At 42.1% G+C, this 17,098-nt stretch overlaps 1 protein-coding gene across 1 annotated transcript; it reads left to right on the forward strand.

The window, feature by feature from the left end:
• The first annotated feature begins 376 nt into the window (after positions 1 to 376).
• On the forward strand, positions 377 to 6,901 carry ifrd1 (interferon-related developmental regulator 1). The gene is made up of 12 exons (XM_079236176.1): positions 377 to 557; positions 2,274 to 2,378; positions 2,538 to 2,619; positions 2,969 to 3,093; positions 3,289 to 3,446; positions 3,603 to 3,653; positions 4,023 to 4,201; positions 4,371 to 4,479; positions 4,667 to 4,801; positions 5,002 to 5,130; positions 5,952 to 6,047; positions 6,233 to 6,901. The coding sequence occupies exons 1-12, from the start codon at positions 527 to 529 to the stop codon at positions 6,317 to 6,319; spliced, it is 1,287 nt and encodes a 428-aa protein (XP_079092302.1). The 5' UTR covers positions 377 to 526; the 3' UTR covers positions 6,320 to 6,901.
• Positions 6,902 to 17,098: the final 10,197 nt, after the last annotated feature.

The raw sequence follows: 17,098 nt of genomic DNA on the forward strand, positions 1-17,098 counted from the left end.
ATATATATATATATATATATATATATATATATATATATATATATATATATATATATATATATATTTTTTTTTTTTTTTTCTGCTGCTTGGGTCAAATATTTTTCTGTTGCCTTAATTAAAGATCAGACGTTTAATTTAGACTTTGCTTCATACTACGTCTAAAACTGTTATGACCATAATCAGATACACACGTCACCTAAAATAACTTAATACGCATCGTGTCCACGTTTCTGCTCCCTGCGTCACACGCGAGGCGTGCATCTGTTCCCGGATTGGTCGGAGCTGCCGGGAAAACTCCTCGTGACATGTCAGCCGGTATAAAAGCTCGGTGCCGCCCTCTTCGTACGTAACCCTGGTTTATGAGGGAAAATGTATCGTCTCGGTCAACAGTTTATCTCCCAGATCGCCTTCAATTCCTTTTTATCCGCGGTACCACGGGACTATTTTCATTTTACGAGACAACATAATAAAAGTCGGTCGTGTATTGGCTGATTTTTGATCAAACTGTATATTCATCTGCACGAAAATGCCGAGGAACAAGAAGAAGAATAGCAAGGGTAAGTAAGCGAGCGGCCGCGGTGCATTCGCCCTGCGCATATGCTCATGGTAGTTGTAGTTCATTCCGTGTTTTTCGTCCATTGAATGGAGTTGAACGTGTTGATCGTGAGAACTACAAACGCCAGAGGCTGGCCTACGTCAAAATACAAAGCTAACTACCCGTGGTCACACAAAGCTTTTACAAAAACGTGCCATCATACGACAACATTATTCATATTCATTGACCCACTAGTTTAATGATAATACACTAAAATATAACAACGGTACTTCACACGAACCCTTCATTCTCGTCGTACGCTACAAGCTAACGTCTGTTAGCCCTAGCTAGCTAACGTCAACTTCCCTCTAGCAAGAAACCGCTTTGGTCGAAGTACATGTCATGTAAATAATACACATACTTGACTGCTTTTCGGTTTTATTATTACCTCGGTAATAAATAACTTGTTATGGGTGTACAAATGAAAAACAACTAAGCTAGCGTTATATATGTTAGCTAAACATTCGCTCGGACTCTGTAGATTGACCTTAATTAATCTTTAGCCGAATATGTGACGTTAAGCTGGCATGAATGCCAGGTACCTGTTCATGAATGCCAGGTACCTGTTTGCCTGTTTGTTGTTGTTTAGCGACAACAAGGCGGACATTTTGGACGCAGGAGAGCGGGGCGGTAAAGAGGCGGTGCCCGGTTCTCAGAAATCAGCGGTCCTGTGGGGAAAGTCCACGTAAACACACACAAATAACCTCCGTTAGGTGACTAAAATGGCCCTTTTTTAAATGAGCAGACAGTGCTTTCTATTGCGTTTGTCACGGTCGGATGTATTAAAATACTTTCATTTTTGGTTGGGACTACTTTAATACATGTTTTTATAGTGCGACGTGTCACCAGCATGTCTTCCAGAGGGGATTTCAGGTCAGCAGACAGACGCCTGTTGAGTCTGGGTTACAGTAAAACAACCATTGTGGAAGCACGTTATTACACATATGTATTACTATTAATAGTTTCTAACTACTACATACAATCAAAGAGTTTTAGTTTAGACAAAATGAACAGACTGAAGATCAGCTCTTTCCAACCCTTTTCAGCTCTTTCCAACACTCCCCTTGCCTAAGGCCTTTAAAAAAAATATTCAGCAAAGACTGGCAACCTTGCAAGTATTGTGTGTGTGTTTTTGTGTGTGGAGTGCCTGTTGTCAGCAGGGTTTCTTTCCAATTAGCCTCACCATATCACTTGTACTAATATGGTGTGGACTTGGAAAATAGAACAGCGTCCTTCCCTCTTGCCCTCCATGACCGTTGTTTGCTATTGTGTGTTTTGGACGGTTTCCGAAACTGTGTGCGTCTGTTCTGAATAGTAGTTTTGGACCTGAAAGTATTTACTGTAGCAGATTGTCAGAGCTTCTGTCAGGTCCCTAAAATTCCGCTACGTTGACCCATGACCCTCCAATGTTTACACAGTCAACAGAAGTGTGGGTTGCCCGTGACCCTGGCAACATGGTGCAGTTTCATATGCGATAATGAAAGTACAGAAGGCAAGATAAGGTGTGCAAAGGACATGCATTTAGATTAGATAACTGCAGTATTTGCTACAGTACCTGTGTGCAGCTGTGGTTGCATAATGGCCTTAACCGAACCAGCTGTACTGTACGAACACATTTGATTTGATTCGTCCAAATGATATCTTCTGTGCTTATGGCTTTCTCTCTTTTTGTTTACAGGGGGGCAACATGGAAATGTGCATCCTTTCAGTGATGAGGATGCCTCCATTGAGACCCTCAGTCATTGCAGCAGCTTCAGTGACACCGCCAGTGTCGCAGATGAAGGTATGTTTGTGTGTGCACCTATGTGTGTATCATATCTTATTGGGCAACTTATTGAGTAAAACTGTCAGTTTTGTTTGTTTTTTTAATTCAAGGACCTCCGAAAAGTTATAGAATGTACTGTGAAGTATATCAAGTGTCTACGTCCTGTGTCATTTCCAGGTGGCGAGGCCAGTGAGGACTCAGCCCAGGAGGATTTCCAGTACAAGCTGAAGGGGTTGATAGACAGTACGGTTGATAAGAGGTAATATAATGTGCTGCCTACACATGCTATCTATTATTGGTACGCAGACTGCAACATGTCTGTTCAGAGTTTGCCCTTTTTGTTAGTTCATGTCATATAGCTTTTACTGTTGTACTATTACACTAGATTATGCTAGTAGATGCATTTTAAATCAAAAGTTTCTATTGCTTGACTCGTAGGGTCTTCCTCCAAGCTCTTGGCTAAAGCACAGGGTGTTTAGCACACTAATGTCTTCATTAAAATAGTTTTTTTTTCCTGACATTTCACTGTGCTGCATCACATCATACTGAAGGAGAGAGGTAATGATATGCGTTATTGCAATAATTATTGTTTTTATCCGTTTCCTCAGTGCTAAGACCAGACAAGGAGCACTGGATGGGCTTAAGACTGCAATGGCCACACGGATCCTGTACGAGTTCATCTCAGAGAGAAGGATGACCATCACAGACAGCATTGAACGCTGCCTGAAGAAAGGTATCAGAAAAGATCATTAAAGTGTTATTTCGACAGTCTGGTCTTATTATCTAATGGCACAGCAGATGGGTGCTTTTGTTGCCTTTTTCCTAATATGAGTGGCTCTCGAATACTGGGTTTAAATTAGAACATGAAAGTAACTAGATATGGTAAAGTCGACCGGAAACCTTCATGCCCACCTTCCCTCATTGTCAGGCAAAGGCGAGGAGCAGCGAGCGGCAGCTTCTTTAGCCTGCCTGCTGTGTATCCAGCTGGGCTCGGGCATCGAGAGCGAGGAGGTGTTCAAGACCCTGAAACCCATCTTCAAAAACATCCTGGCAGATGGATCAGCCAACATACAAGCCAGACAGGCTGTGAGTACCTGATGTGGTTGTCTGGGTTTCTCTGAAACGTGTATACACTGTGGAAAGTTAATTACATTTAATTAAATTCAGTTTATTTTGTTTAGCCCCAAATTAGCCACGGAGCAAAATTTGTCTACTGACCAAAGCTCTCCGTTTACCTTCCAGGTTGCGACAAGTCTGGGACTCTGTACTTTAGTTGCAGAGAATGACATTTTGGTAAGTTCTCTATCTCTTTTTGTAATCTTTTCTGTGGTTTGACGCGTCTGTTTGAGGGTAAGCAGCTGTGATGTCTCATCTACAACCGTCTGTCAGTCGTGTTCTCTCAGCTGTAACATTCTGCCTTAACATTGATGCAAGTCACCGCTTGCTAGATTCTCTGGATTTATTATCACCGTACACGTGTTTGCTTATTACACTTCACATACATACTTTGCATTTTGCATGGGGATTAATAAAGTATATATCTATCTATCTAAACATGTTATTTGAGATGACTTTTTTGTTTATTTTTTCTTAAGTGTTTTTGAACACCTCCAGTATTTAATAACCATGTTTCACATGATCCCTGCTGCTTTGTTTTTTTAGGACGTGCATGCTACCATGGAGTACTTTGAGAACCTGTTCACCCGGTCCTATGCGAGAATGGGTGGTACCTGTCCTTTGATCAGTCCCCAGACGAGCCAGCTCCACACCAATGCCTTGCTGTCCTGGGCCTTGCTGCTCACCATCTGCACCGCCAACCAGCTCAAAGACATCCTGTGCAAGTAAGACCCGTCAACTCTTTAACCGCGTCTCACAGTTGCATTTGTGAGCTTAACCTTAACCACACATTATTTTCTTTTCCCGAAACCTAGACCCAGATAAGCGCTGAAAAAATTTAAGGTTATATATTATTACATTTTTATATTTTGTAATGCATGTTTTGTTATGCAGACACCTGCCTAAACTGCCAAGATTGCTGGAAAGTGAGGACGTCAACATGAGAATTGCAGCAGGGGAGACGATTGCCCTGCTCTTTGAGTTGGCCAGAGACATGGACTCAGTAAGTTAATTGTGATTCCTGAAGTACAGTCCAGTCAAGTGATGGGACTGAATCACTGTTGTTGGATGCAAAAGGGACTGTAGTTTGGTCTTTGTTGTTGCCCTACATTTTCTCTTTGCATTCAGTACGTTTCTTTATCCTTTTTTCATTGGACATGAATGCAGCATTTCTTTCTTTGGCCCTTCAGGAGTTTGAGTTTGATGAATGGGAGCAACTTTGTGACAAACTGAACGCGTTGGCCACGGACTGTAACAAGCACAGAGCCAAGACCGACAAGAGGAAGCAGCGGTCTGTGTTCAGGGACGTACTCAAGGCTGTTGAGGTGGGTGTTTGTTGTCAGTTGACCAGGCCTTGGTTTGTTTGGTTTTCTATGTTTCTTCCTCCTCTTAGCCTGTGGGCCTAAGAGTGAACAAGCCAGAGATTCTGTGTTTATAGTTGAGAAAAAGGACCTCTAAGGACTGCGGCTGTCAATTTAAGAATCTGTTTCTGGCATTTTCTCACCTCCAATCTACATTCTTCCAGGAGGGTGACTTTCAGTGTGAGAACATCCGCTTTGGGACGGAGCGCATGACCATTGACAGCTGGGTGAGAAAGAGGACATATGATGCCTTCAGAGAGTTTGTGGGCTCTGGAATGAACTACCACTTACAGGTATGTTGTGTGTGTGTGTCCCCCCCCCCCCTCCCCCTGTTTTAAACATAATAATAAATGAGTATGCCGTTAATATAGGAGTCAATGATGCACTCAAAATTGCACTGCAGAATCATGAGTTTGGGTGGGGTTGGCTGCAATGTAACAGGAGCTCTTTTCCCCTGCCTTGACACAGCACTAAAAGACAATGAAGATCTGTGGGCCTGCCTGATGCAGGAAGACACCACTTACAACTTGATTTAGGATAATGTTGCGGCTTGACAGAAGAAAAAACGTAATTACAAGTAGCTGGTTTGGAAAGTAGTCTGCACCCTGGCTGGAAGCCAGTGCTTGTGGAAAAGTGCAACATTTCACAAGTGAAGATGAGCACACAAACCCCCCTAAAAATACTGTATCTAAAAGTTGCAAGCTAGTGTTTTGCAGTTTTTGTATTATGCTGTATTATTATTATTATTATTATTATTATTATTATATTATTATTATTATTATCCTAGTAGACCACAAAAACTCACTTTATTCACTTTAATCACTTCAACCGGTGCAATATAAATATACATGTTATTCTGTCTGTATAGATAGTATTGTTATTGTGGATTTTTACTGTTTTTAATTTTATTACTGTATATTTATATTACATTATTATTATTATTATTTTTTTTACTATATGTCTCTTGTGTGCACTTTACCCATCTGCTGCTGTAATCCTGCAAATGTCCCCACTGCGGGACTAATAAAGGAATATCTTATCTCTTACTTGATTGTATTATGGTGATGGGTGTTATTATGTTCTTTGACATTTTTTTCTTTTCACTTCCCTTAAGGCAAATGAATTCATCAGAGACGTGTTTGAACTGGGACCACCTATGCTGGTTGATTCAGCCACAATGAAGGCCATGAAAATCCCTCGCTTTGAAAGGGTACGTACGTGCACGGGTCAACTCTCGCGTTATAGCGTTTAATCCCTTTTGTGTCGAGGAGGAAGTTAAAACTCTTGCTTCCCGTTTTGAAACCTTGTGTGACAAGTTTGCCACATCAAACATAAACATTGTGTTTTTTATTTAATTAATTTGTTTTTACTTAACTTCCCCCATCTCTGTTCCAGCATCTCCACAACTCTGCTGCATTCAAGGCTCGGACCAAGGCCCGAAGCAAGTTCAGGGACAAGAGAGTGGATGTGGGAGAATTTTAACCTAATTTCTTTTCTAATTATTTTTTTTTTTTTCACTCTAAGACCATATTCATCAGGCTTTCCTGCTTTTTAGATGAATTGCCACAAATTTGTGTCCATGTGATCATCCCTCGAAATCTATCTTTTAACATTAAGCACTCGCCCTCTGGAGGCATGGAAGGTGGCTTCATCACAGTAGTGGACACGACATTCTTTTTATAGCCTCCTTTCAAACCTGCAGGAGGTGAGCGTTTGATAATAAAACAATAGATTTTGTATTAACTTAATGTATCCACACATCAACAGTGGTGTTGTACATATAGTGTATATTTGTTTGCTGCTAATGGTAATATTCATAATGTGGCCCTTTTTTCTTCCTTTCTTTTTTTGGGGGAACTTAAGTTATATTCACCATGTAGGTCTACTTGGTTCATAGCGATGTCAAGACGCATGCTGTGACTGATCTAACCCCTTAAATCATTTATATTGTGTTTCTGTACCATGATAACTCATAGTAGGTTATTTCTGTAGAACCTCTGTGAATATTGTGATGTCTTTTAAGTTTTGGGTATATACGCAAAAAGGGATGGTGAAATAAAAAAAAGCTGTAAGAAATGGATCCCTAAGTCTTTTTTTTCATGTTTTTTTTTCTTACACAAGATGTACATTATTTACTGACATGCAAAACCATTAAGGAGATGCTCAAAGCATCATTGCCCGTTAAGACCATATAAGGCAGTAAGTAGGCTTTGGGGGAAGTGACTTGAAAATTCACTGGAAGAGGAGAAAGAGAAGTGAGTTTTGAGAACCAGAAGTCTGTCCTTTTCTTTAAAATCTGCCATATATATATATATATATATACACACACGTTATATATGGAGGTCATTTTGAGCAAAGGGGCAGTACAAATCATTTTATTTATTGCTGCTTCCACATATCAAAGTGAAGGAACTTGTAGCCAAGGGCGCAGTGGCATTCTAGTGACACTGACTGAGCAGCACACCCCGCCTCCATCTCCCAACATGAATATGAGGCTCTGTGATGGACCCTTTGGGCTTATTGATACGCGTCCACAGGAAATGATGGAGATCCAACATGCATTGTGCACACTATACCTCACAGGGGTCCCACTTGAAAGGTTTTTAAATACGGCCATAAAAATACTCCATAACAACGAGTGTCACTTGATAAAGGTTAATGTGTCAGCGCTACAAATAGTCCCAGCAATAATTTTTGTCCTGTTACCCAGGAGTTTGGCACACACACACACACACACACGGGCCTCCTGCAATCGATGGCCCCATTCAGCCGCCCCTTACCTCAGGTGAACCATTGTTGCCTTCAGGGGGAAGCAGCAGCATGGAGTTGATACATTTCTTTCGTGGTCTGTCTTTTGGACTTTCTCTCAGAGGACAGTTGTGTTTCCAGAGGACTTTCATGTGTCCTTCTACTTTTAATCAATAAATCTAATGATGCATCGGTACGAAGATGAGCACATATTAACATATTAGGGACCTCAGGGACCTTTTATTAATATATATATTAAATCATTTGTATCTTCATTGTGTATCATTGTTGAACCTTTAACTGTGATGTCACACATCCAGACCCAGAAAGCAGCCTCACCTCCTAGCCCTCCCTCTTCATCAAACCTTTCCTCTTCATCAAACCCTCTATACGTCTGGGGCACAATCCCAATCTCCACCCTTACTCAAGGACTTTGAGGCTAGCTCCCATAACTGAGTGTTTAGGGCTGTCCCATTGTCACATTGTTGAGTGCTTGAGGGCTCTCTGGCAGACATTTTGAGCCCTTTATGAACCCTTTCCGTAAGTCAATGCCCAAGAGAATTACCCATAAATCATTGCAATGTGATGTTAAACACGCAGTTACCAATGGAAGAATGGAGACGTAAAAAAAGAGGCACGTGGGTGTTCAGCCCGATTAATAACATTTACACAACAACTTCTAGATTAAAGATGGAACATAAAAACACATTAAATCAGAGGAATGCAAGCAGAAATTATATATAATAATATTTTTACACAGATTTATTCATCAAACTTTTCTTTTTGTTATTGAATCTGTTTTGACAAAAACAAGTTCATAGATGATTTGAAATGACGTCTCATCTCGTGAGGAAAGAGCCTGGAAGACTTTCAAATCGGGGAATAAAAAGTATAAAATAAATATCCACAGTTGTACGCAATATTGTTTTATGTATTCGTGGTCACGTGATATGTTGCAGCAAAGTGCTGTCCATTTCAAGCCCTCACAGCCTCTCGCACTCAACCACTTACCAGCTGACGTCAGTAAGTCCCTGAGGGTTGAGGGTTTGGGGGATGACATTGGGATTGGGCCTGGGACTGACTGACTGCCTTCTCTCATTCAAATGATGCCCCGTCATTTCCCATCATCTCCTGCCATATATGGGAGGTTGTGAGTGGCTTATCTGCAGCTCCCTGACATCAGTGGCTGACATAACGCTTGTGGTTTGAGGCGGTGACCGTAGAGGCGAACCGAGGGGTCGACACAACCTCTGGTTATTCTTGCACCATTCAAACCCATGTACATTGAGTGAGAGAATTTCACTTGTTCCCGTTTGAATGGCTTAAACCTCAGAGAGGTAATTGCATGTGTTACACACATTTCTGAAAAATTTAAGCTGAACAAAATAACGCTGGCAGTTACTGATTACGGTAAGTCATTCGTCTCATGAATATGTGTGGTTTTAAATGATTTGGGGTTAAAACATTTTGCTTTGCTTCTAGTCTTTGGAGAGAAAATGAAGAGGGAACATGTACACTGCATTTTCTCAACAGCCAAGATATTGACCTTGTAGGCCTGTTGATGGTGGATTAACCAAAAATTATACAAACGTACTAACAAACTAGCATAGATAGTTTTTGGTAGTGGTTACCTTGGATATTTAGGTTGTATTGTCAGGTTTCAACTGAATAAGACAATATGCAAAAATGAGTACTCGTAGATTTAGCATGACTCTTCTATGACATTGTTTGTCGCATGAAAGAAAAAAGATCATAATCAATGTAGCAGAGCAGTTTTTATTCCACAAACAATTCTGCCTTGTCAAAAACGGCTGCCTACATTACCCACGGTGCAACTGGATGATATATGGATGCTATAAGGATCTGTAGAGCTGAGGAGAACTGATGGTTCTCTGTGGGTTCATCACGACTATCCTTCCCTCTCACATACACTTAATCATTTAATCCATTGTTAATCTAAAAATATTGATTCCAGCAGCTTTAAATCTGAATTTAATACTTGCTATTAAAAACCTTATACGTTTCAGTGTTGATTTTCCGGTTTGAAAAACCAAATTCGCCCTTCTTTCATGGCTTTCTCTGTAGATAACATTATCATTTGATTAGATCCTCTCTCACTTTGGGAGAAGAAAGGAATGCTCAGAATGCTAATGGTCCATTGTTTTTAGTCATATTTCATCCCAGTCTGTTTGCAAAGGGAAAAAAACACATCACTCGGTAATTAAGAGGGATAAATGAGGCGCGAGAGATGTGTTGAGGTATCTTCAGTGGAATCAATAATTAGTTTCAGTTGTGTGTCGTTATGCACTCGTTGCAATTTAAAAGTCTGAACACTCTCAATTGTTTCATCGACTTATGTTTGGCGGATCCTTTTGTGAGCAAGTCGAGGAAAAGCAGTGGAAAGTGCAGTGTGCTTCAGGAGGCTTGGACCAAAAACATCCTGTGTCAGTGCAGTGGGTGGGATTCCACCCGTGTGTGTGTGTGTGTGTGTGTGTGTGTGTGTGTGTGTGTGTGTGTGTGTGTGTGTGTGTGTGTGTGTGGGTTCAGTGTGTGGAGGAGCAAAAGCACTCAATATCTTCTCCTGTTTGATCGTGTCCCTGAGATTGAAATGAGCATAATTTGGTTTCAGCCAGCCTGACCTTTCAGGGTGATTGAATTTTTATTTAACCTTTCATGTTGATTGTTACGTGTGCACTGTGTTCGATTAGCTGCGATACGCAGTCACCGTCAGGTTGGTTTAGTTGTTTCACTCACATGTTGGCAGCAAAGAGAAAGAGGGCCTGGAGAAGAAACACTGAGCATTTGTGGCAGTTACACATTGGATGGACACATTTAACACACACACACACACATACACACACACACACACACACACACATATGGAATCCATTTGTGTGCTGACATCTCAGCAGCTGTTACTGTGGCAACTACTATAGATCAACCTACTTCCACTTGCACACGTGTGACGTTGACACCAGCGTGCCACCCGCATGTACTCCCCTCCCCCACCCCGTCACCCAGCCTCTCCAACGCCTCCCTTTTCCTGGCCCCCACGTCGAGCCGCGTACAGTAGCAATCACGATGAACGATGGATCCAGAGATTAGTGGCGCTTTGTCACTGAATGTCCCAACAAAGAGAGGGGGGGGGGGCTTTGTTGTTATGACCAATAAAATGCCTGCCTCCTCTGATTACTTCAATTATGCTGCATACTTTTATCAAGAGAATGATCTACCTCGCTCTCCTGTCACCTTCTGGAGCACCGATGTGCCACACAACCGCCGTGGACCCCTCAAGTGCTTCAATTTGAGACGGTGAAAATGTGTTGTTTCTTTCTGTGTTTGTGTACCGAGTTCGACTGCTCAGGAGATGACGTAGCTCTTGAAGCATCGCTTGCCCTCTCTGGGGAGAACATCGTCCTGTATCAGATCTGCTGTGGACTGATTATGTAGCTGTGAAGAGTGAGAGGTAGCACGCGCACACACACACACACACACACACACACACACACACACACACACACACACACACACACACACACACACACACACACACACACACAAATACATAACACACTCAGAAGCCATCACCAGCAGCAGGAACATGATGACCCCGGAGACAACCACTCTGTGTTTGTATTGACTGCCTCGATGTGTTCTAACCCCACCTCTGTGTTGATGGATTGAGCCGCAGACAGAGGAGGATGGATGGTTTTCCATTATTCAAGATATTACACACATCGCAAAGTCACCGCGAGAATAAATTACTTGTTTGTTCACTGCTTATTCACACATTCTTACCAAAGAGGAGAGGGGAGTAAATAGAAAGTGAGAAATGTTAATGTGTCTACTTATGAAGTGAGACGCGGAGAAAATTGGCAGACTCCCAGGAGTAAAAGATATTAGCTGTTTTTCCAAGTGCAGCATATTGAGCCATAAATCACTGGTCGTACACCAAGTCCCTGTTTCTCACTACCAGTGTCTCTGGTGCGAACCGTGTTGCATGCATAGCGACTCATGTTCTATAGGGTCACACTCCTGAGGCCCGAGGCCTGACTTCTTCTTCTTCTTCTACCACTTGGAAATCTGGTGAGGTATTATATCTTGGCACTTCCATGAGAGAAAGCACACCTCACCACACCTGTTCGGTGGGTGTTTACGCGATGCAGCGCCACAGCATCACCAGTGATAATCCGATCACACCACACAGCCACGGGAAAGGAACTCCTCAAATGGAAGCTGACAATGGCCGCAACACAAGCGTGGTGCTCATACGCTACAGAGAGATGGAAGGATCACCGACCAGGAGGGCTTACTGCATCACAGTGGCGAGAAAAAGTAATGCGATGTTCCACACAAAGAAATGCCTTTGGGTTGCCACTTTTGGTCTTTTAGTTAGAACATGTGACCTAAGTGGCACCAAATCTGCTCAAACTGGCACACGATCACCACACACAGGTTAAATACGGGAAATGGTGTCAATCGGTCTGCAAAGACATTTATGCAAGCACATATTTACTTTCATTGCCATCTGTGTTTACCACTTCTTCTATGTAAAGGATAACGTCGCGGCAGAAGGATACTTCAATGCACGGAACGGAGGCACGTAAGCTTCAATATTAGTTTACCACTTGACAAATGTCTCAGAGAGGAATACAAACTGTGTTTACTCTGTTGTGAGTGATTTACTCAACCTCTTATGGGTATCTCTTATGCGCAATTCCCAGTCTCCTTGAAAGCCAAACACACACTCAGCAGAAGTTGGAGGGATAATGAACGGTGCGTTTTTGACTTTCGAATTGTTGACACAAGACATGAATAGAAAAGGCATACTCGTGTACGGCTTGGAAACATCATTTTGTTGCATGGTGTTTTGTGCAGAGTTTATGCTTTGCCAACAAGAGGTTGGTGATACTCATCCTGCTGCTGCAGTGAAGTTGATTTTAGCTGAGCTCATACTGTTTATTTATATTGCAGCTTTTTGACAGATATAAAAAAAAAAACACAAGCTATGAATCACCTCAACTGCAAAGCCCTGATGTAATTAGGCTCACATTGCGGTTGACATAACGGAACATAATGTCAGAGTAATAATGATGTCAAGGTGAGTGTAATTTTAAACTTCACCAGGTGGTGGCAGTTGTTCACCATTAACCTGGCTGCCATATCGACGCTTGAGTTGACAGTGTTCACCTCTGCACTTGCAACCGAGCATAACTGATGATACCGAGGATGGATTTCAAGAAATAAAACTTGAACCATTTTGGTGGAATTGAATAGAAATACACATTCTCAAATGAGTACACGTTCACCATCACCAAATCTAAAACGACGCCCGCCCTTTGTGTAAGTCGTTCAAACAACAGATCTGTTTTGAAATGGAGTGAATGGGTGACCAGTAAAATATGCGATCACTGAATTCCAAACCTCTCAGTCATCTCTCGGCAAAACCGAGCAGGCCCTATATATCACAGTGTGCAACGCTGACACCATATGGAATGTGGTTGTGGACTTGAAATAGAGTCAAGCGATACACATTTGTCGTGCTGGGCGCAGATGCATTGTAGCCCCCACACTGTGTGACTCACAGCTACTGTACACTCACACAAGTGCTCACACACAAAAAAAGTGCACGTGCACAGACAAACTCTCTCTCTCTCTCTCTTTCTCTCTCCCGCTGTGATGTAGGCCAGTGACAAACGCAGACCCCCATCAGGGCTGACAACTGCTCGCCGGATGATGCCACAGGGAGGAGGCAAGAGGCCACACAGTTAAGGGGCGACACCTGTCTCTGTGTTCAGCATCAGTCCTACGCGTACGCAGAGATTCAGCACGTACACACTAAACTGACTTTTTGACAGATACATGTCTAGACTCCAACCTCCAAATCTGCAACCCCCCTCCTAAAAACAATTCAAATTAAAATAGAGTCAATACACACTTGAATTTGGCATTTGAAGCTACGTCTGCACACGTGGGAGGCCGGGGCTTTATCTCCTCTTTCAAAGCGTTGACTCACGGCCTGAATCGCAGGCAGTACTCCGTTGACAGGAGGGAAGAGATAGCAGGGTTCCCCTCCCTGACAGCTCCTACTATCAGCTGCTTTGAGCCAAAACTACAGCCTATTGAGCTCTAAAATAAATCAGAATCTTGAGGACTGGAGTTTCATGCCTGTGCAATAAATATAAGATTATAACCGGGAGACGGTTAGCTGGGCTTTAAAGGTCCTGGTAGGCAGATATTATGCTGTGCTAAGCTAAGCGAAGCTATTCCAGCTCATAACACATTTGTTTTACCACTTTGGGTTTTGTATGGATGAACTGTAAAAAGTACGATATAAAACGTGAATTTCTGAGCTTTTGTGGTCCTGTTTGGAGGATATTTTACTTTTGGACAGAGCCCGGCTAGCTGTTTACTTACTGTTTTTGGTCTCTATACAAAGGTTACTTAACTATCCTCTGACTCTAGTTTCTTATGTAACAGATAGGTTATATATTGTTGTTTAATCCCGTCAAAAAGACAAGCGTTTAAACAAAACTATTGTGGGTTTGAGGGGGATTTAATGTAAATAAGAAGACGTAGACACTGTGACATCACCCATTGGTTTGTGGACTGCCGTTTTGAAACCTTAAGTTTAGCATTTTGGCGTCGCCATCTTGCTTTTTTTTACAAACAGGGGTGACACAAGAGTACAACTGAACGCTGAACAAGACATTTGTAGGCAACCAAAATGTTATAATTAACTTGTTATAATTAACTATGTTATAATTAACACCCTGTGACAGAGTTTACATTTTGAGACACAAACATGGACAACTCACAGCTGGACAACGCCATGGTAGCTACCTGTTAATCACAAGGTAGCCCCGCCCTAAAGCTTACCCTGCTCTACTTCCTGGAGTCTTGCTATCACTGTTTTGCGCTAAGGTAGCTTACTAGCTAGCAATCTGTCTGCTGGCTTTAGCTTAACATTTACCATACAAACATGAGAGTAGTGTGATATAGTTCCTCTTACCTACAGCTCGAGGCAAGACATTGAATATGAGGTATCTGACTGTGTCAATTTGGAGATTTGGGCAATTTAGGATCATTTTAACAGACCTTTAGATAGTGGGGCGTCCTTAAACGTCTACAGGTACAATATTCTGGTTATGTAATTGCAATGTCGCCAATTTGAGCCAAAGACCATTATTGTATCCCTTGCATCTCTCGGCCCTAATTTCTTGTCAACTCTCTACTTTTTTAGATTTTGGTGTGCATCAGGTGCATTTAAACCTGGATTATAATTTATTGTTAATAGAATCTGCAACTCAGGATGAAGGCTACTTTCAGCCGTACAAAGGGTCAAACAAATGACCTGCGTAGTAATGGAGATGACATGACCCACGCGTGCTGCCTCAGCGCTGTCCCTAAACAGCCGCTCCCTCATGTTTGAAATGGATTAGAATATCTGTGCTGTTTCTGTTTTTAAATGTATGTCCTGCAGTAGGCTACTCGTCTCACAGCTAATCTATCTACTTTGAACATGGCCACTGTGTTTACGCTGTATCTTTCAACTTATCGACTCAACAAAGCTGTTTCTTTGCAGAGATGTCTCCCGAATTTTGCGCTCGATCTTATTTATGCAGAAACACACCTGTGTGTATATTAGTTCAGCCTGTGTCTCATGTGTTTATGGGAGATCGTAATAATGAATTCATGAGGTCATTAATTAATCTGTCACTCGTGGGTTGAAAACAGCTCAGCCTTAGTCTTAAATGTACACAGTAGATCAGAACAGACGTGGCAGTGTGTGTGTGTGTGTGTGTGTGTGTGTGTGTGTGTGTGTGTGTGTGTGTGTGTGTGTGTGTGTGTGTGTGTGTGTGTGTGTGTGTGTGTGTGTGTGTGTGTGTGAGACATGGCAGCTCACACACACACGACCTGAATACAGAGGAGACGAGACAGATGTTATCGGAGACTTTATGAGCAGCACACTCACTCTGGAGCGAGACTGCACAGATAGACACTTTTCTCCCACACAGATGTAAAGACAACCCCCCATCCACACACACTTGCTCACTCACACACCACACTACTGTTTCGCTTTGCTGGTGAGGTTGTTGCCAGGGCTCAGAATGAGCGAATTGATTGGTCGCCTCTGCTCATCACCGTAGGAGCTCACCAGTTGGATTGGCCGGTTCTGTAAAGGCAGCTTTTCAAGATGTTTTCCCCATCTCCTCCTTTACCAACTGCTGGATCTCTCATTACTCGTATTATCTCCACACACTGCTCATCCAATTTAATTAGATCAGCTTCACATGGTGTTTTTTTCTCCCTTTTATTGCTTTTATCGTGGCAGGCAACATAAGGTGAATCAAGAAGGGGAAATCATTTTCTGAGTACAGATATATCCATATTATCATATGAATGATGATTCTAGTCAAAAATGATCACAGCAATATATTGCTTCCCAGTAGTCTTTGCCTGGATGAGGTGAAGAACACATGCCTGAGGGCTGATATATGCCGTATGCAGTGGTAATATATATGCGGCACAAGGACGTAGTCCTGGAACAGGAAAGATGTCCCGCGTCGACTAGCCAGCATAAGCAGCCCACACAGACACTTTCCTTGTCAGTGGTTTATATCCGTTGATAAGCGCCAATGACAAAATGTGTCCTCGGCCTCAGGGCGAGCTCGTTCGAGTGTGTTTGCACGTCCATGTTGTGTGCCTGCGTGCACGACTGTAAGCATGTGTGTGCGCATGACTGTGTGTCGTGCCTCGGGCTGTGTGCGGCTGTGCGTGTGTGAGAGCGTTGCGATGTATGTGCTGAATTAAACAAGGTCACTGAAACAAGGCTGACTGCTCCACACACACACAAACACACACACACACACACACACACACACACACGCACACACACACACACACACACACACAGAAGTCAGACCGTCTCCATGTCCAGATATGGTATTGTAGTTACATTTTCTGCCTCTGGAAGAACACTAAGACATGAAAGAACATACAATATCCTGAAATATTGCAAATGACATCCTCAAATATGATTATTGGATGGTAATTCTCAAAATATTGACCACTCGCATGTTAGTACGCTAGATATGGAACTAGAGCGAGAAGGGGATTAGCTTCATTTAATAGCCTAGCAAAGTAAAGGCTTTGGTTGTGACCAGTTAAACCAACTTTTTCTGTGTTTTGTTTGAATAGTAATTGAAAGGTTAAATTATGCAGTACTTCACAGGAAAAAAGCAAAACACACAAACATTTAGGAAAGTCTGAAAAGATTGTGAAAAAAAGATGAATTGATCGTTCCTTGCAACCACAAGAAAATCTTGTTTTTCTGATATCAAAAAGATGTCAAGGCATACAGATTAATACGAGTTATGTTTGAGAGAAAGATAACAGTTGATTGGACAACATTTCTCTGCTATGACCATACTAGTTTAATCTATGAATGCTATACAGTTTAATAACAATATGTCTTTATTAACAAATCACCAAAACGGTTCTACTGGTTTA

Source organism: Taurulus bubalis (genome assembly GCF_910589615.1).
Source record: "Taurulus bubalis genome assembly, chromosome: 20".
NCBI classification, from domain to species: domain Eukaryota; kingdom Metazoa; phylum Chordata; class Actinopteri; order Perciformes; family Cottidae; genus Taurulus; species Taurulus bubalis.

Bases quoted from the DNA above. Each gene is read 5' to 3' on its own strand.
- ifrd1 (XM_079236176.1), top strand. From the start codon at position 527: ATGCCGAGGAACAAGAAGAAGAATAGCAAGG. The intron at 2,620-2,968 runs GTAATATAATGT...CCGTTTCCTCAG, and splicing joins GACAGTACGGTTGATAAGAG to TGCTAAGACCAGACAAGGAG. The intron at 3,654-4,022 runs GTAAGTTCTCTA...TTGTTTTTTTAG, and splicing joins TTGCAGAGAATGACATTTTG to GACGTGCATGCTACCATGGA.